Source organism: Salvia splendens, chromosome 18, assembly GCF_004379255.2.
Source record: "Salvia splendens isolate huo1 chromosome 18, SspV2, whole genome shotgun sequence".
Classification (NCBI taxonomy): domain Eukaryota; kingdom Viridiplantae; phylum Streptophyta; class Magnoliopsida; order Lamiales; family Lamiaceae; genus Salvia; species Salvia splendens.
Window position 1 is genome coordinate 20,154,552 of NC_056049.1, and position 22,506 is coordinate 20,177,057.

The window sequence follows — 22,506 nt, forward strand, 5'->3', positions numbered from 1 at the left end:
TACACAAATCTTAATTAAGAATTAAAAATGTTAAAATACTCGTTATACTTAATCTTTTTATTTTCTTTTATTTGTCCAAATTTTAGGGAAAAATATTTCCATTGGATGCACGATATCTCACTATTCTGTTGCTTTGCGAACTAAGCAAATATTCATCATCCAAATTTTGATTGAAGAATTTCAAACGGATCGAGGGATACAGAAAATTCAATTTGATATGAAGAAAAACGGAAGCGCGAGCAACGTTTCTGATAAGGGTCGGATCCTGGCGGTCGACCCGAATCTCCCGCGGTTTCTCTGCCAGAAATGCCGCCAGAGTCTCTGCATCGTCGGCGTCGATTCCTATGCCGACAGATTCCCCGGCTCAGGTTCCAATTTTATGATTCTCGGGTTTCAATTTTTGTTCTTTTTTTTACTCGAGTTGATTGTCGAAATTGTGGTTGATAGAATATTATATTTAGATTGTACAGTGACGGAGAACAATATTTTTGGAAAAAATGCTTATTTTTAGCTAAACTGGTTGTTTTCTTAGTTTTTACTTTTTCGAGTGATCGAGATTTTGTTTGAGCAGGATTGATTTACAAGTTTAGTTTAGTTCATTGTTTGTAAAAGTATGTGCTTTATTGTGCTTCTAGGGCATAGCTATGATGTGTAGTTGCTTTAGCTCATATGTGAGTTTAGCATTATTTTTGTCAACTATGTAGATGATGCCCTCTTCTATCGGAACTGCATAGTTTTATTTAGGTGCAAGTTGATGAGTATAAGTATTCTGCATTGAGATTTTTGGTGTGTGTTGTGCAGGTATGCAAGGTTCTTCAATCCTTGGAACGGGTAGTGTTTCTGGTTCAACACGGATGGACCACTCATTTGTTGTGTTGCCAAAACAAAGGAATCAGACCCCTGGTGTTCCTCCTCGCCCTCGAGGGGGAGCAATGCACCCAGATGCTAGCCAGTCTGGGAAGGCAATAGACGAGTCATTTGTTGTGTTACCTCCGCCAGCTGCTTCAGTGTATAAATCGGAACCTGGAGTTGATGGAGGTGGGACCAACTTGTCGTCACCTGAGGGTGGACCCACTAGCTCCCCTACACAACCACTCAATTCTGGCTTCCACTCCACAATAACAGTCCTGAATCGTGCATTTGATATTGCCACTACACAAACACAGGTGCACATAATATATATTATTCATGTTTTTTGCAAAAGTTTGTGGCACATTGTCTAAGATTCCACATTGTACTAATTTGACTTCAAACATTTCATGTTCAGCGTGCGGCATGCAATTAACAATTTCCAAACTCCTTTATCTTCTGTACATCTTATGTTCAGGTTGAGCAGCCTATGTGTCTGGAGTGCATGCGTGTTTTGTCTGATAAACTTGATAAGGAGGTTGAAGATGTGAATAGGGACATAAAATCATATGAAATGTGTCTTCAAAGATTGGAAGGAGAAGCCAAAACTGTGCTCAGCGAACCAGAGTTTCTTAAGGAGAAACTGAAGGTGCTTATTCTATGATCATATTGAAATTAGTATGTCGTGTTTGTTTTGTATATGTGAATTTTATGGAGCTCAGTGCTATATTTGTTTACCAGTTTGTCTGTCATCTAGCAGAATGTTCAAGTTATTTGTTGATGTTAAATCTTCATGATTGAAATAGAAATACACTGTAGATCATGCTTATGTATCTCCAGAAATTATGTAATCAATGTCAAAGGGGAAATAGTTAATCACTTTATGCTGTATGCACTGAGTAACTTTGTGGGAAGTGTGCCCTTTAGTATCTAACTAGAATTCAAAGACTGATTATGTCATATTTGGTTAACTTATAAGATAGAAGAAGAAGAACGAAAGCTCGAAGCAGCAATTGCAGAAACAGAGAAACAATGCGCTGAAGTAACTGCTGAACTAAATGAGCTGGAGTTAAAGTCTAGCCGCTTCAAAGAGTTAGAAGAGCGGTAATGCCAATAAACTTCATTATATTATTCTGGGACATGTGCCTTTGAGTTGTTTCTGTGGTGATGTCTGAGAAAAATGTGCATATTTTTGTTCATTCATTCTTCTTCATTTCCATTTCTTTGTTGCCATATTTCTTGCAATTCCTTTGGATTATTCATATAGTGTTATATCTTTTACAGATACTGGCAGGAGTTCAATAACTTCCAGTTTCAGTTGATCTCTCATCAGGTTTATCTCAGTAGCTCCTCTTGAGTCTTAGTTTCTGTTCTTGCTCTTCCTCGCAGCCACTCCTTAAGGGCATTATACTTTCCATGCTTCCTTAAGATTAGAAGATAGAGATGCTTGAAAAGAAAAGATCCCTTTCTCCTATCTGTCCTAGCTTTTTTCTCTCAGAAATATGTTCTGTAAAATCATTTAGCTTCAAATGTATGGTCGCTAGGAAGAGCGGGATGCAATTCTGGCGAAGATTGAGGTCTCACAAGCTCACTTAGAGCAGTTGAAGCGCACCAATGTGCTAAATGACGCCTTCCCGATCTGGTATGATGGAGAATTTGGAACTATCAACAACTTTCGCCTGGGAAGACTTCCTAAAGTTCAGGTATATTAACTGTGTAAATGAATTATGTTATTTTTTCTTTAAATGTCCACCTTTTTCACCTGGTCTGTGGAATATTGTTAGGTTGAGTGGGATGAGATAAATGCTGCTTGGGGACAAGCTTGCCTTCTCCTTCATACGATGGCACAATACTTCAGACCAAAGTTTCTGTATCCTTCTATAATGTCAAATGTCTGCATATTATTTTCTGATGTTCTACTTTGTAAAAGTATCTAGCAATGAACTTTGAGTTCAAAAATTTATGTTACCTTTCTGGTTTATCCTTTATTTTCTGCTCAAGCATATCTGAGTGTTATTTTCATAGAACTGAAATCTCTGCCTTCTCAATTGTTATTCCGTAATTCTTGCTTTCAGATATCGCATTAAAATAGTTCCAATGGGAAGTTATCCTCGCATAATGGACAGCAGCAACAATACTTATGAGCTGTAAGTCGGAAATGATGCCCACATCTCTTCACCAAATTTGACATTATTCTTTGGCCACATCCAAAAGGGTAGTAAAACATTGATATTTTGTAGCGGGGTTGATTATTGTGTATATCATAAATTCATAATGATTCATGTTGTAAGAATCCAATAATTCCAATTGCATCTTTATTCTGCAACCTTCTCTGGATCTAATGTCTAATTGTAGACAGTGCCTTTAGTTCCATTTATTTGTGCATATCTAGGTATATTCTCATTCTTTTTTAAACCTTACAGATGTAGCCTGCCATTTTTCAACAATTTTGCTGCTCTTTTTTTAACGGGACAGTGGACACATGGTTTGCTGTATATTTAATTAAGCACAAGTGTTTGATCTTACTTGCATATTGACACATATAATGTTAATTATTTCTCAGCTTTGGCCCTGTGAATGTATTCTGGAGCACTCGTTATGACAAAGCTATGACGTTATTCTTAACGTGTCTAAAGGAGTTTGCGGAATTTGCAAACTCAAAGGATAAGGAAAACAACATTCCTCCAGAAAAATGTTTCAAGCTTCCTTACAAGTAAGTTGATTTGCATATACATGTATTACATTGGTGGTATCATTTAATTGTTCATTCAAAAAGTCCAAGTAGCTACTAGCTACTGAATTCGTAAAATCAGAAGCATCCCCAATCTCAAGAAACACATACCATTCTGCCAGAAACGCTGCAGTCTCTAGTTTCCTCAGCTGATTCTCTTAAGTTAACGTTAAGCTGGCGTAATTTATTGTGCTTGCTTTCATCTGACCAACTAATCGCAATCAGTTGCGGTGCAGCTTTATTAGTCGGGCCTAAAATTACTTTTGAAGCTTAATGAGAACAATGATGTTGTGCGAGAGCTTTTACCAATCTACTCTGGTTTCTGACTTTCACATGATGTATTCACAGAATTGAGAATGACAAAGTGGAAAATTACTCCATAACACAGAGCTTCAATAAGCAGGAGTATTGGACCAAAGCTCTTAAATACACCCTTTGTGATCTCAAATGGGCTCTCTACTGGTTTGTTGGGAATACAAACTTCCAGCCGCTCACTGCCTCCGTAGCAACCCATGCTGACGTCTCAAGCGCTGGGTCGATCTACAATAAACGACCAGCCGATACCAGGTTACAGTCAAAGTAAATCTTCTGCTCATATAGAAAGGTTAGAGACCATGGTTGTACAGTGCACAATGTGATTAAACAGCTGTAATATAAATAGGCAGTGGCAACTCCAACTTGTACCACAAATGCAGTTTCTGAGTTGCTAGCACAGTGTAATCTTACTTCTTCTCTGTTGACATGATAAGATTGCTCTAATTTTAATAATTTTCGTTGTTTGAATTCATCATGCTCGATTCAGTAATCAAGCTGTGATTTAAAAGTTTGATGATGTGTAGGTATATCGAGATTGAAAGGGTGAAATTTACAAATCAGATAGCAGTAAATGAAACGAAGCCATGTTTTCTTGAATTCTGGCACAACACAAAAAAGGTGACAATCAGAAGATCATGCAAATATCACATCAAGAAAGCCACACAAGAAACTATCACTAAACAAACTCAACTAACTAACAAAAACAAATTTAGCTAACTATATAAGCCTCACTTGAAACTCCTCTGTTTACACATCAAAATGAGTCGCTTTCTTTACATACTCGCCCTCCTCTTCTTCGTCTCAAAATACGTCTTCTCTGCTCCTTCATGTGAGCTGGTTGTGAAGGACATAGCGCCTTGCCTCGGGTACATGCAGGGGAAAGACGCCTCCCCTGAGTGCTGCCAAGGGGTGAATGATTTAAGTGGCCACGCTAAAACCAAAGAAGATCGAACCGCCATTTGTAACTGTGTGAAGCAAGCTCTTTCTTCCTATAAGTATGATCCCAAGCTCATCCCTCTTCTTCCTAAGAAATGTGGATCAAACCTTGAGTTACCACCCATTGATAAAGACTATGATTGCTCCAAGTAAGCAACAATTTTCCTTTTTTTTTAACTATGTTCAGTTTCACTTTTGACTGTGATTTGTTTGGATGATGATTGCAGGGTTTAGATTATGAAGATGGAGATATGATTTGGTGGACGAGACAAATCTTTAGTTGTTTGTGAAAAAATAAATAAATCAAACAAGTTGTTATAATATGATGATGTAATAGATCTTGCTGAGATGGAGAATAAACATTTGGGTAAAAGATATTTGCCTTTTGCTTTTCCTCTTTTTACATGTATAAACAGTGCTTATGCCTTATGGATTATACTAAAATGAGGAACAAGTAAACCAATAAGAGAATATTAATATTGGTGATGATAAAAAGGGGTTGATCAGATTTACCTAACATTTATGGAACTGAATCAAATATATCTGCTGTATTTTTAATTTTATTTTTTTTTAATTCATATGCATGGACGAAACATTTGTTTCCTTCTTCTTGAAGAAACTACTGTCAATTTTATAGTAGGGTGGTTGGCTTTGAATAAAAATAAAAGCAGAAACTTATGTTTTGGTCACCAAGAATCTTGAAAAGGCTCCACTGAAGTTTCAGTTTATCCCTCCTATAAGAAGGCATTTTTAATACTCAACTTTTGCATGCAAAAAAACTAGATAGAGATGGCAGAAACTAAGAAGTTCATCATAGAGATTGAGAAGGCAAGAGAAGCTAAAGACGGGAAGCCATCAATTGGGCCGGTTTACAGAAACGTGATTGTCAAAGATGGATTCAGGCCGTTGCCACAAGGCCTGGAGAGCTGCTGGGATAGTTTCTGGTGAGGACTTTGTCAGTATACAAAATAGAGAAACTAGCAATAATTAATTGATAATGTTTGCATATTTTGCAGCCAATCTGTGGAGAAATACCCCAATAACCAAATGCTTGGTGAAAGAGAAATGGTAGATGGAAAGGTATTAGTATAGGGAGATTTTTTATGCATTTTCTCAAAAAATGCTTTGTAGTTCCACTGTCACAGTTTGTTTAAGCATGTTTTGGCAGGCGGGCCAATACGTTTGGTTAACTTACAAAGAAGTGTACGATTTAGTCCTAGCAGTCGGTGCATCTGTCCGTTCCTGTGGTGTCACTCAAGTAAGAATTTTCACATATATCCTACCAAATGTTGAGTTCAAGATAAAAATTTATGCTGAATTATGACAAGTTTCTAAATGTATGCAGGGCGACAAATGTGGCATCTATGGTGCAAATTGCACGCGTTGGGTTGTAAGCATGCAGGCATGCAATGCACACGGTCTCTACTGTGTGCCATTATACGACACTCTAGGTACGCTCTGCGCCATCTCCTTCACTCTTCTTCCAAAATCAACACAGAAAAGTAGTTTCATATGATCATTCATTAGATTCAGCATCACTACCGACAATGATATCGACAATTGACTAATTTTGGACTCTCCCGTCTCTTCTGCTTCTGATACCAGGTGCTGGTGGAGTGGAATACATCATCTGCCATGCCGAGATCTCAATTGCTTTTGTAGAAGAAACCAAAATCTCTGAGGTAATGCAGTTTCTTTCCCCACTTTTTTTGCTTAATTGAGGTAAATAAATGACTTGTCTTATCATCAATGCTGCAGCTGTTGAAAACATTTCCCAGCTCTGAAGAATACTTGAAAAGTAAGCTTTTTTTTCTGTCGATTCTGTATATGTGTGTGATTTTTGAAGGATACATAACCAGAAACTCACAACATCCTATAGCTATTGTAAGCTTTGGAGAGGTAACTCAAGAACAAAGGGAGGTTGCTGCAAGTTTTGGCACAAATATATATTCTTGGAGTGAATTTTTGCTTCTGGTATAATTCCTCTAGGCCTAATAAACTTCTATCATGATTTCCAAACAAGAGTTTTATTGTAATACGATGCGGCTATCTCAGGGAAAGAGCAAGAAATACGACATCCCGGTGAAGAAAAAAGCCGATATCTGCACAATAATGTACACTAGTGGGACGACAGGCGATCCAAAGGGAGTGATGATCTCAAATGAAAGCATTCTGTCAGTTATTTCTGGAGTGAATCACCATTTAGAGAGCATAAATGAAGAAGTGTGACATTTTTCATACTTTTTTATATATAAAAATAAATACTTTGGTACACAAGATAGCATAATTTCTTCTTCTATTTACCAATTCTCTTCCATTTACAGTTCAGTGAGGCAGATGTGTTCCTTTCCTATCTCCCACTGGCACATATATTTGACCGCGTTATTGAAGAACTGTTCATCTCAAAGGGCGCCTCGATTGGATTCTGGCATAAGGCAAGTTTTGGAATATAGAAAAAAAATCAAAGTAGACTGCAGCATCTCTTGAAATTATCTTATCTGATGTTAGTGAGTGGTCTCATCAGGATATTAAGAAGCTTCTAGACGACATCAAAGAGCTCAAACCGACAGTCCTATGTGCTGTTCCGCGCGTTCTAGACAAGATATACACAGGTATAACAAATCATGTACTAAAATCTTGAAAGAGTAGAAGCTCATGTAAAATGATTTGGCCAACTGTATAGGATTGATGGAGAAGATTTCTTCAGCTGGTGTAGTCAGACAAACACTCTTCAACGCGGCCTATGCCTAGTAAGTACCGAATGTGCTCGCTCCATTCATCCACTTAAAGAATTTGAACAAAACTTTAATAGTAGTTCTTACATATAACACTGCATTTGAAAAAAAAAATGCAGCAAGCTGCATAACATGAGCAAAGGGTACAAGCATTCTGAGGCAGCTCCAAAAATCGACAAACTTGTATTCAAGAAGGTAATTTAATTGCACAATGCAACGTATGAACTTTTCTTTCGCCTTCAAATTCAACAAACTTACTACACCCTAATAAACAGGTCAGAGAAGGCCTAGGAGGAAAACTGCGCCTTATCCTATCTGGAGCAGCGCCTCTCTCTCCCAACGTGGAGACATATCTACGCGTTGTTACCTGTGCTCATGTCTTACAAGGATATGGTAGATTGGGCGGATAAATTTTTTATGATTACTATAAGTCACCTGTGTGTTTAAGAATTGTGACAAAACAGTGGTACTGCGATGCAGGTTTGACAGAAACCTGCGCAGGATCGTTCGTTGCTAGGCCAGATGACCTAAGTATGGTGGCCACAGTTGGCCCTCCCCTCCCAGTTGTAGACATATGCCTAGAATCTATTCCTGATATGGAATATAACGCTCTATCTTCAACTTCTCGTGGAGAGATATGCATAAGAGGGAAATGCTTGTTCTCGGGTTACTACAAGCGCGAAGATCTCACCAAGGAGGTCATGATTGATGGATGGTTCCACACAGGTAGGTAGACAGGTTCACTACCTAGCTAGTTCAGAAATCATTCAAGATTCTTGAAAAAACACCTCGTCGTTTTAGTACTAATAAGGCAGTGCATTACCACAGGGGATGTTGGTGAATGGCAGCCAGATGGGAGCTTGAAGATCATTGACAGGAAGAAGAATATTTTCAAGCTCTCGCAGGGGGAGTACGTGTCAGTCGAGAACTTGGAAGGCATCTATTCCCTAGCATCCACCATAGACTCGGTAAGTTCTCTGCTATATCACAATTCTTTTGTATGATCAGATTATTCTGATGCATGTTTATCGACAGATATGGATCTATGGCAGCAGCTACGAGTCATTCCTCGTTGCTGTTGTCAACCCCAACCTTGATTCCCTTGAGCGCTGGGCTGAAGAGAACAAGGTTGATGGAGATGTTAGTGCCATATGCAGAGATACAAGAGCTATAGACTACATTCTTGGAGAGCTGACAAAGACTGGGAAAGAGAACAAGGTTTGTCTCTGACTATGATGGTTGAAGAATGAAGATATAAGGGTTTTTTTTTGTGGAAAATGATGTTTTTTCTTTTGCAGCTGAAGGGATTTGAGTTTATCAAAGGCATGTATCTAGAGCCGGTGCCATTTGACATGGAACGCGATCTTATAACTCCGACTTACAAGAAGAAGAGGAACAAGTTTCTCAAGTATTACCAGAAGCCCATTGAAGATATGTACAAGAACACCAAATGAGAGAGATACAGAGAAGAGTGTGATTTATGCACCTTTTAGAATAGATCAGAAAAGAAACCAATCATCTCAAATACCATGCATTTACACCTCTACAACATTTTCGTAACACCATCACTATACACGTAACATATGAAATGAAACACGAGAAACACGGCCAAAATGCAACAACATTATTCCAGTAGAGAAAAGTAAAGTAAGCACAGCATGATAAAACCTTGGTTTATAAAAAACTGTGGTGCGAAAATCCATCAAAACATGAAATTAGGACAACAACATCCACCACAAAAGGGTGGGAACTAAAACGCCTGCTTCTACAACGCCAACAGAGATGGAGCGGTTAATGTTCCGATATCTCTGGTGGTTTCTAAACGTTGTTATAAACTAGGCCCTCATCGTTGTATCCTAATATAGATAATCCTTTAATGATTTTATTGTAAACATAACCTCAAACTAGACTAAAGTTTGGCAAACTTCAGCAAACTGAGGTCCCCAGCTACGACTTCTCCTCATCCGATGGTGGGCATTGCCCTGGCACAGAATCAGAATCGACAAAGAACTCCTCTACTGAAACAAAGGCAGACACGAGTAAGGAACCAGTTGTAGTATTCAAAGCAAACATGATAGCAATATAAGATAGAAAGCCCTTACTTAACCCAAAACCATGATCAAATGAAGTGTTGACTCACTTATATGCTTACACACTTTCGTGTGAACCAATGTGGGATGTATCAAAGCATTAGGTCAAATGAACGGCTATATGCAAGAAATGTCTACAAAACTAGAAATGCACCCACAAATAGACCTTCTACAGTACACTTTGGGGGTTCAAATAACGCTTGCAAATGGTGCCAAAGGAAATTAATAGAAAGGTAAGTTCATGCAGTTGGGAATATGAAAAAGAGTTATTGTCTACAACGTTAACTTTTGAAGATCATTAAGGTTTTTCGTGAAAAGTATCATCAAGTCGCACTTCTATGTCATCCATGATCCAAAACAACATTTTGATCTACAAAGGGTAGTCAAGCAAAGGGCAATTTTGGTACTCACCTATATCCTCTTGTTCTGGAGAATCAAGTAGAATATCAGAATCAGAAGGCAAAAATGGAGAGCCAGGATAGTTTCCGAGAGCTCCTAAATCTGCGTACATTATTTTTTAACAACAAGAATCACATAAAATATGAGAACTCAGGATCATTACAGTCTTGTATTAAAGAATAAAATTTCAAACTAAACAGAAATTACCTCCCAAGTTTGATAAATCTGCTGTCAGGTCTGAAAGACTAAAATTCCAGGGAATCTGAGCCAAGGACCTGAGGGAATCTCTAGAATTTCCAACTCCATTATCCGGAGGAAGCTGCAGTCCTACTGAACTTGCCACATCAGATGTAAAAGCTGTGTCAAGTGCCGAAGCATCAACCCCCATGCCTGATATTTCCGATGTGCTAAACGGGAAATGGCCGCTTGATGCCACTGATGTAGGGCTTACAGGTATATCCGACATTGAGGACATCGCATTGTTTGGTGGCATAATTGGGGATACATCGGATGTATTTGTGTCAATCACCATACTGCAGAGAAAGGATGAGAGCAAGAAGTCATCAAAACAAAATCCTGAAACTTGAGAATTATTTTCATACCCCAAATGCCAAACAAGAAAATGAAGTTCAGAATAGGGACTCACTCGTTCCCAGAGTTCATTCGCATAGGATGAAAATTTCCCGGGGCAGGAACACCATTGACAATGTGACAGCTAGATGTTGAATAGCCCATAGGGTCGATATGAGGTTGACCGGTAGCTGGAACGGGAGGATGCTGTATAACAGGGTATCCCATTGGCAAGTTGGTGACTGCACTGCAAAGAAGTGACACTGAATAACGATGACGATATAATATAGGAAATACAACACGAGACCATTGTTCCAGTTGGTAGTTGCCTTGTTTTTTCTTGTATGATATCCTACTCTATTTGAATATACAGCCAGCAGAAAGCTAGCCATGCTCCAAAAAAGACATCATTGATGGTAAAGACCAAACTGGGCAACTTTAATTTGTGTCTAAACCTTCACAAATGAATCTTTTTGATGGGACTAAAGCAAAATATGTTACAAATTGAGGTTATGATGCTCCAAATCAGAAGAAAAGGTTTACCAGGCATTGGATGGATTCCGTTCTGCATGGGAGCTAATGGAACCTTCGGAGGCACAGGGTATTTCATTAGATGAAACTGATGCTCTAGCAAGTGGTTAAATAAAATTATTTGTTTTTTCAACTTAAGCCTTATGTAGTAGGATCGGAAGAAGGCAGCATTTTCTTCCTCTAACTTCTGCCACACTGTCAATACAGAGAAATATATTGGTAAATGAGTAAATAGATTTAAGTTATTATAACTATGGTATAATGTCTAATTAACAACGCGTTAAACAGAATACCTAACCTACCTAATGTTGTGAAACCAGGATCAATTCTAGCACGATTGAGTAGGGTCTTTACCACCTCATCTCTATTCATGTACAGCTGTAGACATCGTTCTATTAGATTCTGCACCTGCAGCAGAATAAAACAACAAAAATCAGTATGCAGCTCAGCATTAATAGTTGAAGCCCTAAGGAGAGGAGGAAAAGAGAGACGGGAAAAAGAATTGAGAAAATTATAGCCTTACAAGTTCGATATCCTCACGGGATACTTTTCTGTTGTCATTGCTTGATGCCGAGACTGAACCTGAGTCTGGTATAGCCGCCTCTGTGGCATTATTTGGCGGCTCAGTTTGGTAATCATGCGCAATAATATTAGGCTTGATGTCTTGCTGTTGATCCTGAGAATACAAAAAGAGAATGATAATGATCTCTCTCTCTCCCTTTCTCTAGGGTCTTTCCTAACTGAGATCAGATCGGAATCTGAATATAAGCTGTATAAAATCGACTAGGCGCCTTTTTCATGGGGGATCATGCATGAGGATAAGCATGAAATGGAACAAAAATAATCTCAACCTTAATAAGTGAAAATATAGACACCACATCACAAGCATTATATGGCATAGTAATCTGAAACACTTTTAGTAATAACTTCTGTAACACTTCTTATATCCTTCATATAGTAGAAAATGATTATTAAAATGTAAGAGTTCAACCTGCACGTTCTTCATTTTAACAAGCAAGACGGGAGCAGTTTTTCATGAAACTGTTTATCCAATGGGTGGTATTGCTCCACTCTCCACCTGAAACAGAAAATTCAAGAGTTAACTAGTTTTTACATCCATGGTTCACTTGCCAGTTGCCATCTATAGAGAAATGCACGGTTACCATATCTTGGTCAATACAGATTCTTTTAGGACTCATTTGATCAAAATACAGTTCGAGGAATATGCAAATGACAACAGGCTGAAGTAAGAAAAGTATGTTCAAGCAATCCACTAGTTGGTCTTCGGATTTCAGGATGCATGATACCGGCATAAGCCAACATTATGAGCTCAACATGATGATGTACAACTTCTAGCTGCACTGGTGCCATACAGATCATGCCCAAGCTTAAGAGAGTCGGCAATCCTCATTAATACTAACAAACAATCCAGGCCTTCATTCTCTTAGTAATTATTCCATTATTCAATTCCAGAGATTTCAAAGCACTAAAGCATACATATTACACAAGATATTTATCCAATCTAAATTGAAAAGAAATAAACTACTGCCTTGCATATGAAAATCTCAGCATTAACAGAACCACTACCTTCAACCATACAAATTACATCGTTGAACAAGAATCCAGAAAGGAAAAAGTCCAGTGAACTATTTACGCGAGGAACTAAAATACTGAAGAAAGCACTGCCAATAGAATTTCATTTTTCCCCAAGGTAACCAAAAATTTATAATACATCCTAAAAAGAATATACATTGGCCTCGGTGAATTACTTTGGCAGAACTTAAGAGAAAAGATCTGGCGCATTTTAAACCAAGATTCAAACTTTGAAATGAAAATCAGTTACTTCAATAATTCAACCATAAAAAATAAGCAACTGAATTAAATAGCACTTCCACAGCAAAAAGATGTAGCAAAATTCAGAAAATTTCATAATCCAGAGCTGGCTATGAAATCTGTCCTATCTGTTACTTGATTCTACTTGATAAATTATAAATGTAGACTGATTTTGTGAATCAAAATACACAAGTTTACCAGCTCATTCTTATGCACTACATCACCTCTTATAAAAGATCCACAGAATCTAAAAGGCGCATGTCATCACCGAATTATAGAAAATAATTATAAAACAAGTTATTTACCTTTTGAAGAAACTTTCGACTTCAAACGCCTAAAAGATCCAAACTTTATGATTCTTTTGACAAATTATGCACGCCCAGTTTGGAAATAAGCAGATTTAATCAGGGCAAAGAAACTTACGAGCTGAACCAAGAACACTGAGATGAGCAAGGAGGTCACAGAAAAGTTTCAGACTTGAAGGTGCAATTCAAAACTAAAAGTTCAAGAAATCTCCTCCCCTGGAGTCCATCTAAAGTTGCATTCTTGCAGAAAACTTGAATTGGTTATTTAATGAGAGAAAATTTGAAGCAAATTTTGAATTGAGGGAGAGGAAACTAAGAAAGTAGTGGTTGGTCAGAATCATGGAGGATTTTGCCTTTGGTAAAAATGGTGGATATGCTGAATCTTGTGAGGGGTTTTATTGTTGTCATAAAGTTTAGTGAGAGAGCGAGACTTATATAGGCTTGTGAACAGTGAAAGTGAACGTGGGAGAGAGTAAAATTAGACTCTGATAATCTCTATTTTGTTGTTATAAAATCAATACTTTCCCGTCCTAAAAAAAAATATGCATTTTGAATTTGACACGAATTTTTAATGCAAAATTAATAAAGTAAGAGTAGAGAAGAAAAATAATTAAAATATTATTAGTGGATAATGAGTCTCAATTAATTTTTGGTTCCAAAATTAGAAAATGTATATTCTTGTGGAACAGACTATAAAGGAAAGAGTGCATATTCTTGTGAGACGGCGGGAGTATTACTCTATAGTACTATTAACAGAGATATTGGATACGAGATTTTCAGAAATGATAGAAATAAAATAATATAGGAGAGAAAATAAAATAGAGACGTTAAAAAATAATAAAATAAGAGATAGTAAAGATGTTTTTTTTGCTAAATACTCCCTCCGTCCCATGCTACTCGCACTTTTCATTTTAGGCCGTAAATTTAGGATTGATTTTTTTGTGTAATTAAAAAAGAATTTTAGGTGTAATGAGACATCACTTAATAAAAGAGCTCTTAACTTAAACTAACATATTAATTAAATGCATTAATTCTAACTTAAATTATAAATAGTGTAAGGACTTTGTGACTAGCCGAAAAGCAAACGTGCGAGTAGCACGGGACGGAGGGAGTAATAGTGTTCAATTAGGTGATATATCCCAAAAAGAAATACAAGTCAGTTTTAATGAATTAAAGAGAGTACTAATAGATTGCGTGCTGGTGTAGTCATGATATACACACATTTACTATTATCAATTACTTTTAATCCTTACTATACTTGCTAGCAATATACACGTGATTTTGATACCTCATAATGCTTGCCAGCGATAATCGACAAATCACAGTATGATACGCGTGATTTTGATACCCCATAATGCTTGCCAGCAATAATCGATAAATCACAGTATGATACGCGTGAGTTTGATACCCCATAATGCTTTCCAGCGATAATCGACAAATCACAGTATGATATGCGTGAGTTTGATACCCCATAATGCTTTCCAACGATAATCGACAAGTCACAGTATGATACGCGTGATTTTGATACTCAGTTGTGCTTGTCAGCGATGAATCGACAAATCATATTATACATTATGACATGCGTGATTTTGATACCCTATAGTGCTTGCCAACGATGAATCAACGAATCATATTATATACGCGTGATTTTGATACCCTATAGTGCTCACTAATGATGAATCAATATATCATACTGCTTACGTCCACCAAAAATAGACAAGGTTATGAATGACACGATTTTTAATGTATAAATGGTAAAGTAAGAGAGATGAAGGGAAAAGGTAGGGGAATGAGTTGAAAACCTTTTCATTTTTAGACTTTGTCTAATACTGGTGGACACTCCAAAATAGTAAACTACTAGTTTATTTTTTATGGACGGAAAGAGTACTATAAATTATGATACGCGTGATTTTGATACCCTATAGTGCTTGCCAGCGAGAATCAACGAATCATATGGAGTAATACATTATGATACGATCTTGAAGAGTTGGTAAATTATATGACTAAAAGTATATCTTTAATTATTAGAAGTATAGTATAGAAGTTTTTTATATTTAAATGTTAACAGTAAATGTCGATTATTAAATATCATCTTTATTTCATCTGTATTTAGAGAGTCTTATTTGTTAAATAAGTTCTACAGTAATAAATTTTAGGGGAGTTATTGTGATTTAGTTGTTGTCATAAAGGTGAGTGAGAGAGCGAGAGTTGATAGGATTGTGAATAGTAAAGAGTGAAGGTGTGCGTCGTGAGATAGTAAAATTGGACTGAGATAATATGTAGCTTCGTTGTTATAGAATAAATATTAGTACTCCTCCCATTAAAAGAGATACATTTTCTTGGGTATGAGATTATAAAAAATTATACTCCCTTTGTTTCCTTATAGTTGAGGCAAAAATTTTCGATGGAATTTAAGATATTAATATTAGTATATTAAGTAGATAGATAACAAAGTAATAGAGAGAAAAAAGTAGAGAAAATAGAATAGACAGTGAATAAAGTAGATATAATAAAGTAAAAGAGAGTAAAGTAAGACTGAGAAAAAGTTTTTATTATTACTATATACTTAAATGACTTAACTATGAGAGAACAGAGGACGTATTTGTTAAGTTAAGTGGAAATATAATAATGTAGGAGAGGAAATAAATAGTGAAGTCAAGAAATAATAGGAGATAACAAAGATATTTTTCTTGCTAAAAAATAAAATGTGTCCATATCATCCAAAAAAATACGAGTCAGTTTTAATAATGAGTCGGAGAGACTAAGAGCTTACGAGAAGCTGGTGCTGCAGCTCCCTTGTCTCCAAAATTTCTTCCAAGTGGAGATTTTTTTGAGCTAGCTCGCCACGCGCGACGCCCACGTGGTGTGCTCTCATTGGCGCATGGCCCACTCGCCGCTCCGCAAGTGGACGTTTTAATTTTAGCTGATTAATTTTTTTATTAACCGAAAAATCAGTCTTAATAAAAAAATCAATTTTTAAAAAAAGTAGTTTCCGGACAGCCACCATTGATAGGATTTGAAATTATGTAATTTTTTAATTTCTAGAATTTAAATTATGCATTTTAATTTCAGGACTTTAATTATGGATTTTTAAATTTTTATGATTTAAAATTGTAATTTTTTGGGCATTTTAATTAATATTTTTTTAATTGAAATGTTTTTCAAATGAAATATTTTGAAAGAATGACATGGTTTGGAGATGGAGATTTGCAAGTATTATCTCTTGATGAAGAGATGGAGTAAAAAGTGGTGCGTGACTCATGAATAGTGTAGAGATGAGATGAATTAGAGATTGAATGGAGATAGGGATGTGGATGCTTTAATAGATTACGTGCTAGTGTACTCATGATATACATTTACTATTTACATATACTTTTAATCCTTATTATACATGTCAGCACTATACCACTATACTCGTGATTTTGATACCATGCTTTCCAACGATGAATGGACAAATCATATGATACATGTGATTTTAATACCTTATTATACTTTTCAGTTGTGAATCAACAAACCATATCATACATTATGATACATTATGATACACGTGATTTTGATACCCTATTATACTTTCCAACGATTAACTGGAAAATTATATCATACATTATGATACGCGTGATTTTGATACCCTATTATACTTTGCAACGATGAATCAACAAATCATATCATACATTGTGCGTCTGAAGAGTTGGTAATCTATAAGGCTACAAGTCTATCTTTAATTATTACTCCCCCCGTTCACTAATAAACGTTTCATTTTGTCATTTTCTTTCGTCCACCAATAAATGTCTCATTGTTTTTTTTATTATTTTTAGTAATGGACATCACTCCACTAATTTTATTTCACTCACATTTTACTATAAAATTAATATATAAATGTAGGACTCATCTTCCACTAACTTTTTCCACTCATTTTTTACTACTTCCTTCGTTCCAACTACTTTGAGACATAATGTTTGGGTACGAATATTAAGAAATTGTGTTGAAAAGTAGGAGAGATAAATAAAGTGGGAAAGATAAAGAGAGAGTAAAGTAGATAGTGGACTAAAGTAAGAGTAATTTGATGTTTTGTTTTTTGTTAAAAAATGAAATGACTCAACTTAGTTAGGACATCCCAAATAGGAATACGACTCAATTTAGTTGGGACGGAGGGAGTACTATATTTCTTAAAAGCCATGCCCAATCAAATTAGCCTTGTATTGGTGGACTGAGAGTATAGTAATATAGAAATTTTATATTAAAATATTACCAGTCTAAAAGTCTCCGATTAAATGTTCTCTTTATTTCATTTGTATTTAGAGAGTCCTATAAATACGTTCCTATAGATTTGAGAGGACCGTCAATGCTTGAATTCAAAGGATTACAATATTGGTATCGTAAGAGAATTATAGTTTGTTTTGTTCTAATTTATAGTATTTCAATTACTCCTTCCTCCTAGTATTAGAAGTTTCATTTAAGTGAGACACGGATTTTAAAAAATATAGAGAAAAATTGGTGAAAAAATATAATAGATTATGGGATACATTTTTGTATACTCTATTTATCGAAAAAAAATAGGAACTTTGGGGATTACATGGTTAAAGCAAAATTATTAAATATTGTAAGCCCATAAGTCTATCTTTAATTATTAGAAGTCTAGAACTCTTATCGTCAAATGTTAGAAGTTTAAAAGTCTAGTAAATGTTATATTTATTTCTTTGATTTTTCATAGTCCTATAAATATGGCCGTGCTCACACATGCACTCACCTTATTCGTAAGTAAAAAGAGAATAATGTGGAGAATGTCATTTTTAATATTATTCTCTCTCTTATTTTATCATTTCTCCACTTTAACTATTTGTTAAGTATTATTTTTATAAAATGAGTGTACTCAAGTGACCGGGACTCCTAAAGTGGGCCGGAGGGAGTAATTCTTAAGAGCATCTGTAACGCAAGGGGCCGGGCCGCATCTCGCGAGTCCCGGCCCATCCCGAGCGTTGCACGTAGGAGAGTCACGGCCCAGGCCCGTCCCGGGGCCGCGTTCCCGGCCTGTCGCGCGTCCCGCGTCCCGGCCTGGGACGGCGTTGCACGGTGACGGGCCGCAACTGTAGAGTCCCGGCCCAGCGTTACACGCTCCTCGGGGCCGGGCCGCAACCAATTTTTTTTTTTTTAAATTTGAAATTTTTTTCTATAAATACTACTCCATTTTCATACACATTCAACTTCATATTCAACTTCAAATCTCTTCCTAGAATTCGAAAAAATGCCTCCACGTCAAAGAATATTCGAAGATCAAATGTCCCGGTCGTTAGCAGAGGCGCTACCGGCAATCCAAGAAGAAATCAACAACGAAGTTGAACGCTACCAAGCTGTTATTCAAGCTTGGAACGAACAACAAACCCGGGTACCACGTACCCGGATGTATATTCATCGAGACCGTGAACAAGCTGCCTTGCGGCTTTTCACGGATTATTTCTCTAGAGATCCGCGATGGAGTGATCAGATGTTCCGTCGCCGGTTCCGGATGCGGAGGCCGTTGTTCCTACGCATTGTCAACACAGTTGTAGCTCGTGACCCGTATTTCTGCCAAACTACCGATGTTGTGGGCCGGGAAAGTATATCGACGTTGCAGAAATGCACGTCTGCCATTCGTCAACTCGCTTACGGAACTACATCAGATATGTTCGATGAGTATCTCCATGTAAGCGAGCCTACTGGCCGGGAGTCCCTCGCTAGATTCTGTCGGGCAGTCGTCGAAACATTCAAGGATACGTACTTGCGAAAGCCAACGACCGACGACGTTAGGAAGTTGGTCGACATGCACGAGCGGGCCCACGGCTTCCCGGGGATGCTTGGAAGCATCGACTGTATGCACTGGCAGTGGAAGAATTGTCCAACGGCTTGGAGAGGACAATACACTAGCGGGCACAAGGGCACACATCCCACGATTGTGTTGGAGGCCGTTGCCGATTGCAGATTGTGGATCTGGCATGCCTACTTTGGTGTCGCGGGGTCCAACAACGACCTCAATGTGTTGAACGAGTCTCCATTGTTCAACGACTTGTGTGCTGGGCGAGCACCGAACGTAGAGTTCACGGCCAACCACCGTCGGTATAGTATGGGGTACTATCTGGCAGACGGGATCTACCCTCGATGGCCCGTGTTCGTGAAGACTATCACAGCTCCGACAACTGATCGGAGGGCAATGTTTGCCCAAAGGCAAGAGGCGGCTCGGAAAGATGTCGAGCGTGCATTCGGAGTCCTCCAAGCGCGGTGGGCTATCGTGAAGGGAGCGGCCCGTGGTTGGCAGCGGTCAAACATCGCCGACACAATGTATGCATGTATCATAATGCATAACATGATCGTTGAGGACGAGCAAGATAACGTCACTTTGTGGAGCGACGATCCGCTCGCCAGCACCGGGAGCAACTACGTTGTCACCGAGCCGCCCGTGCAGGGCCTTCCTCACGACATCCGCAATGTCATGGCCCGTTCAGCTGCGATGCGCCAAGAGGAACAACACACTCGCCTCCAAGCCGATCTAATCGAAGAAATTTGGACTCGCACCAATGTTTTCCAGAATTGACGTTATGTTTTTATGTATTTTATTTTCAGTTTTAAAATTTCTATGTTGTAATTTTGCAGTATTCGATGAAATTAAATTTTCCGTGTTATAAATTTCCAGCGTTTTTTATTTTACGAGTTAAATAGGTTGGAGTTGTGAATAGTGTCATTTATTAGTTGCGGCCCGGGCCGCAACCTGCAGGGTTACAGCAGTTGGGGCCTGGGCCGCAACTGTAGAGGAATGATGACGTGGAGGTGACTTGGGGCCGGAAATGGGGACGGGGTTAATGATGCCCTAAGTGTGAAAGCATTGTTCGCGGCAACACGAGTCGCAGCACCTCCTCTGTGTGTGGCCCGTGTTCAGACACCTGTAACGCCCACCCACAACATATATACCTTAGGTCCATCATGAATGGGCATTCGTTGTGGGTGCCATAGAGAGTGAAGGAAAGAAAAAGTAAATCTTGAAATTATGAAAAAGAATTAGTTATAAAATATCGTCTAAATCTTGTCACAGTACCTTTTAAATTAGACTTCTATACTAAGGAAGTAATTTATAAACTTAAAAATGTATTTTTTAGAGCATTTCTAACTATTTCACTAAACTCAAACTCATTCTAGTGTAAATGACACATCAAAATCAAATACTTTTACTCCAATAATTTACACTATACTCAAACTTAAAATAATATTCTCTATATTACCTTTTTTTTACTCACAAAATTTGAAAAAATGATTTGAATTTGGTTTAGTGTAAATCTAAAAATAGGTATTTTTACTCAAAAATAAAAAATGAATTTAGCTTTAGAAACCATTGAAACTAATTGTTTATTCCATTTTGGGTTTCATCGTAACATTTGGAGATGATCTTAATATAACAAAATACTTTTTGTAATTAAAAAAAATATTTATTAAATAAAATATACTATGAAATTACCATTTTACCCTTTCATGATTAATTAATCTAAAAATATTTTCCATGTGGCAAATTTTGGACCACTCATTTAATAAAAATGAGTGGCTGATAATGCATCTCAGTTCTCAATTAGGCTAAAAAATCTCAATTGATCACAACTATATATATATATAGGGGAGCATTATTCTCCTTTTCATCTCTAAGATCCTTTTCTCTTCTTAATATTACGCGTTAGATCTTATGCATCAACGGATCAGATTGATTCTACAAATCTAGTTCCTCGTTGCATTATAGAAGGTGTCGTTATGCATTACATGGGTAATATAGACATTCGGCGGAAAATGAACCACCATATTTTGTTAATTGCGAATTTTGAGGGATTTGAAACAATCCGTCTGTTCATCTTTTCTCATTCATTAATCACACATCCGAAACCACTCCCTCCACTCTCTCCACTACCGAAAACCCTATATCTCACTCCCCTTCGCCGTGTGTGAAGAATTAGCAGCAATCTACCACGCGTTCGACGACAACTAGCCACCGGCGCTAACATCTGCTCCAAAACACCGATACCTTTCGACTAGGTAGTTTTGAAAAGGGATTCCGATATTTTTGTTTCATGATTTTGCAGACACGAATAGTTAAAATTGAAACTTTGAATATGTCGAGGATCATAAATTTCAGACATAACTTGTTATTTATTTATGGTTTTCTCTGAATCAGTCGTCTACACATTGGGTTCGGTTAAATAGTCATGAATCCCAGTATCTTATGTTTTTTTGTTTTCTGCCAGATCCAAAATTCCTAAGAGAGGCCGACCGCTCTCTCAAGTATCAGAGGCTGCAGGTAAAATTTGCGTCGAACCTTATGCAATTCAATATCTTATTTGTTGATTGTGTGAAAGGGTATTAGCAACTCGGTAGATTCTGCAGTATCCATGTTTTGTGGTGTGGTGACTAAAACAGGAAAGAGTTCATATGTGCATTTTTTAGTATAGACTATGCATTATGGACCATAATTTATACATTATGTGTACTAAAATTAGCATCACTCGGGATATTAGGAGTGTTGTAATATATGCTCAGTCAGGATTCGTTTTTTTATTATGTTGTGTGGGCAATGCATTGTGCAAATGTAATCTTGCATTTTTTTAGTATGGGCTGCATTATATGCATGTTATTATTTATATAGTTTAATACATTTTGTGTGTAACCCCTGTGCATTTTCATTTTGAGAAGATGCATTATCGGTTCATATGTGCATATTTTAGTATAGACAATGCATTATGGAACATAATTTATGCATTATGGTTACAAAAATATGCATTAGGTAGGGTATTGGATGTGCATTTTTCAGTATAGACTATGCATTTTGGAACATAATTTAAGCATTATGTGTACTAAATTTTGCATCACTCGGGATATTGGGAGTGTTGTAATATATGTTCAGTCAGGATGAAGTTTTTGTATTATATTGAGTGGGCAATGCATTGTGCAACTGTAATCTTGCAATTTTTTTGTAGTATTGTCTGCATTATATGCATGGTATTATTTATATAGTTTAATACATTTTGTGTGTAACCCCTATGCATTTTCATTTTGAGAAGATGCATTATCAGTTCCTATGTGCATATTTTAGTATAGGCAATGCATTATGGAACATAATTTATGCATTATGGTTACAAAAATATGCATTAGGTAGGGTATTGGATGTGCATTTTTTAGTATAGACTATGCATTTTGGAACATAATTT

The 22,506-nt window shown here is 37.1% G+C and overlaps 4 protein-coding genes across 9 annotated transcripts; 3 read left to right on the forward strand and 1 right to left on the reverse strand.

Moving 5' to 3' along the window:
- Positions 1 to 68: 68 nt before the first annotated feature.
- LOC121777965 (beclin-1-like protein) lies at positions 69 to 4,363 on the forward strand. The gene is made up of 10 exons (XM_042175311.1): positions 69 to 368; positions 802 to 1,166; positions 1,328 to 1,498; positions 1,829 to 1,953; positions 2,134 to 2,182; positions 2,394 to 2,552; positions 2,634 to 2,719; positions 2,925 to 2,996; positions 3,413 to 3,562; positions 3,929 to 4,363. Exons 1-10 carry the CDS (start codon positions 218 to 220, stop codon positions 4,161 to 4,163), a joined length of 1,563 nt encoding a protein of 520 aa, XP_042031245.1. The 5' UTR covers positions 69 to 217; the 3' UTR covers positions 4,164 to 4,363.
- Positions 4,364 to 4,625: 262 nt separating this feature from the next.
- Positions 4,626 to 5,223, forward strand: LOC121777967 (non-specific lipid-transfer protein-like). Its single transcript, XM_042175312.1, has 2 exons — positions 4,626 to 4,980; positions 5,059 to 5,223. The coding sequence occupies exons 1-2, from the start codon at positions 4,655 to 4,657 to the stop codon at positions 5,063 to 5,065; spliced, it is 333 nt and encodes a 110-aa protein (XP_042031246.1). The 5' UTR covers positions 4,626 to 4,654; the 3' UTR covers positions 5,066 to 5,223.
- A 387-nt stretch (positions 5,224 to 5,610) lies between these two features.
- Positions 5,611 to 9,107, forward strand: LOC121777128 (long chain acyl-CoA synthetase 4-like). 2 transcript variants are annotated; one of them, XM_042174267.1, is made up of 17 exons: positions 5,611 to 5,775; positions 5,848 to 5,911; positions 6,000 to 6,089; positions 6,177 to 6,282; positions 6,437 to 6,513; positions 6,590 to 6,629; positions 6,711 to 6,805; positions 6,887 to 7,054; positions 7,156 to 7,266; positions 7,356 to 7,443; positions 7,515 to 7,581; positions 7,686 to 7,761; positions 7,842 to 7,959; positions 8,047 to 8,292; positions 8,395 to 8,534; positions 8,602 to 8,784; positions 8,865 to 9,107. In XM_042174267.1, exons 1-17 carry the CDS (start codon positions 5,621 to 5,623, stop codon positions 9,018 to 9,020), a joined length of 1,980 nt encoding a protein of 659 aa, XP_042030201.1. In that variant the 5' UTR covers positions 5,611 to 5,620; the 3' UTR covers positions 9,021 to 9,107. The 2 variants fall into 2 exon arrangements, with proteins under 2 accessions (XP_042030201.1, XP_042030202.1); XM_042174268.1 differs by having other exon boundaries at positions 8,602 to 8,694.
- A 118-nt stretch (positions 9,108 to 9,225) lies between these two features.
- On the reverse strand, positions 9,226 to 13,709 carry LOC121777129. 5 transcript variants are annotated; one of them, XM_042174269.1, is made up of 9 exons: positions 13,413 to 13,709; positions 12,148 to 12,234; positions 11,680 to 11,832; positions 11,459 to 11,564; positions 11,169 to 11,351; positions 10,702 to 10,867; positions 10,263 to 10,588; positions 10,068 to 10,157; positions 9,226 to 9,584 (listed from the first exon to the last, which is right to left on the reverse strand). In XM_042174269.1, the coding sequence occupies exons 2-9, from the start codon at positions 12,160 to 12,162 to the stop codon at positions 9,514 to 9,516; spliced, it is 1,110 nt and encodes a 369-aa protein (XP_042030203.1). In that variant the 5' UTR covers positions 12,163 to 12,234; positions 13,413 to 13,709; the 3' UTR covers positions 9,226 to 9,513. The 5 variants fall into 5 exon arrangements, with proteins under 5 accessions (XP_042030203.1, XP_042030205.1, XP_042030206.1 ...); XM_042174271.1 differs by having other exon boundaries at positions 12,148 to 12,572; XM_042174272.1 differs by having other exon boundaries at positions 13,295 to 13,709.
- Between the last annotated feature and the right edge of the window lie 8,797 nt (positions 13,710 to 22,506).

Coding starts and splice junctions, on each gene's coding strand:
- LOC121777129 (XM_042174269.1), bottom strand. Junction 11,352..11,458: donor TCCTGGTTTCACAACATTAG/GTAGGTTAGGTA, acceptor CTGTATTGACAG/TGTGGCAGAAGTTAGAGGAA. Junction 10,868..11,168: donor CGGAATCCATCCAATGCCTG/GTAAACCTTTTC, acceptor TTTGCAGTGCAG/TCACCAACTTGCCAATGGGA.
- LOC121777967 (XM_042175312.1), top strand. CDS start 4,655: ATGAGTCGCTTTCTTTACATACTCGCCCTCCTCTTCTTCGTCTCAAAA.
- LOC121777128 (XM_042174267.1), top strand. CDS start 5,621: ATGGCAGAAACTAAGAAGTTCATCATAGAGATTGAGAAGGCAAGAGAA. Junction 7,762..7,841: donor ACAAACTTGTATTCAAGAAG/GTAATTTAATTG, acceptor CCTAATAAACAG/GTCAGAGAAGGCCTAGGAGG. Junction 8,535..8,601: donor TAGCATCCACCATAGACTCG/GTAAGTTCTCTG, acceptor GTTTATCGACAG/ATATGGATCTATGGCAGCAG.
- LOC121777965 (XM_042175311.1), top strand. CDS start 218: ATGAAGAAAAACGGAAGCGCGAGCAACGTTTCTGATAAGGGTCGGATC. Junction 1,954..2,133: donor TTCAAAGAGTTAGAAGAGCG/GTAATGCCAATA, acceptor TATCTTTTACAG/ATACTGGCAGGAGTTCAATA. Junction 2,183..2,393: donor TTCAGTTGATCTCTCATCAG/GTTTATCTCAGT, acceptor TATGGTCGCTAG/GAAGAGCGGGATGCAATTCT.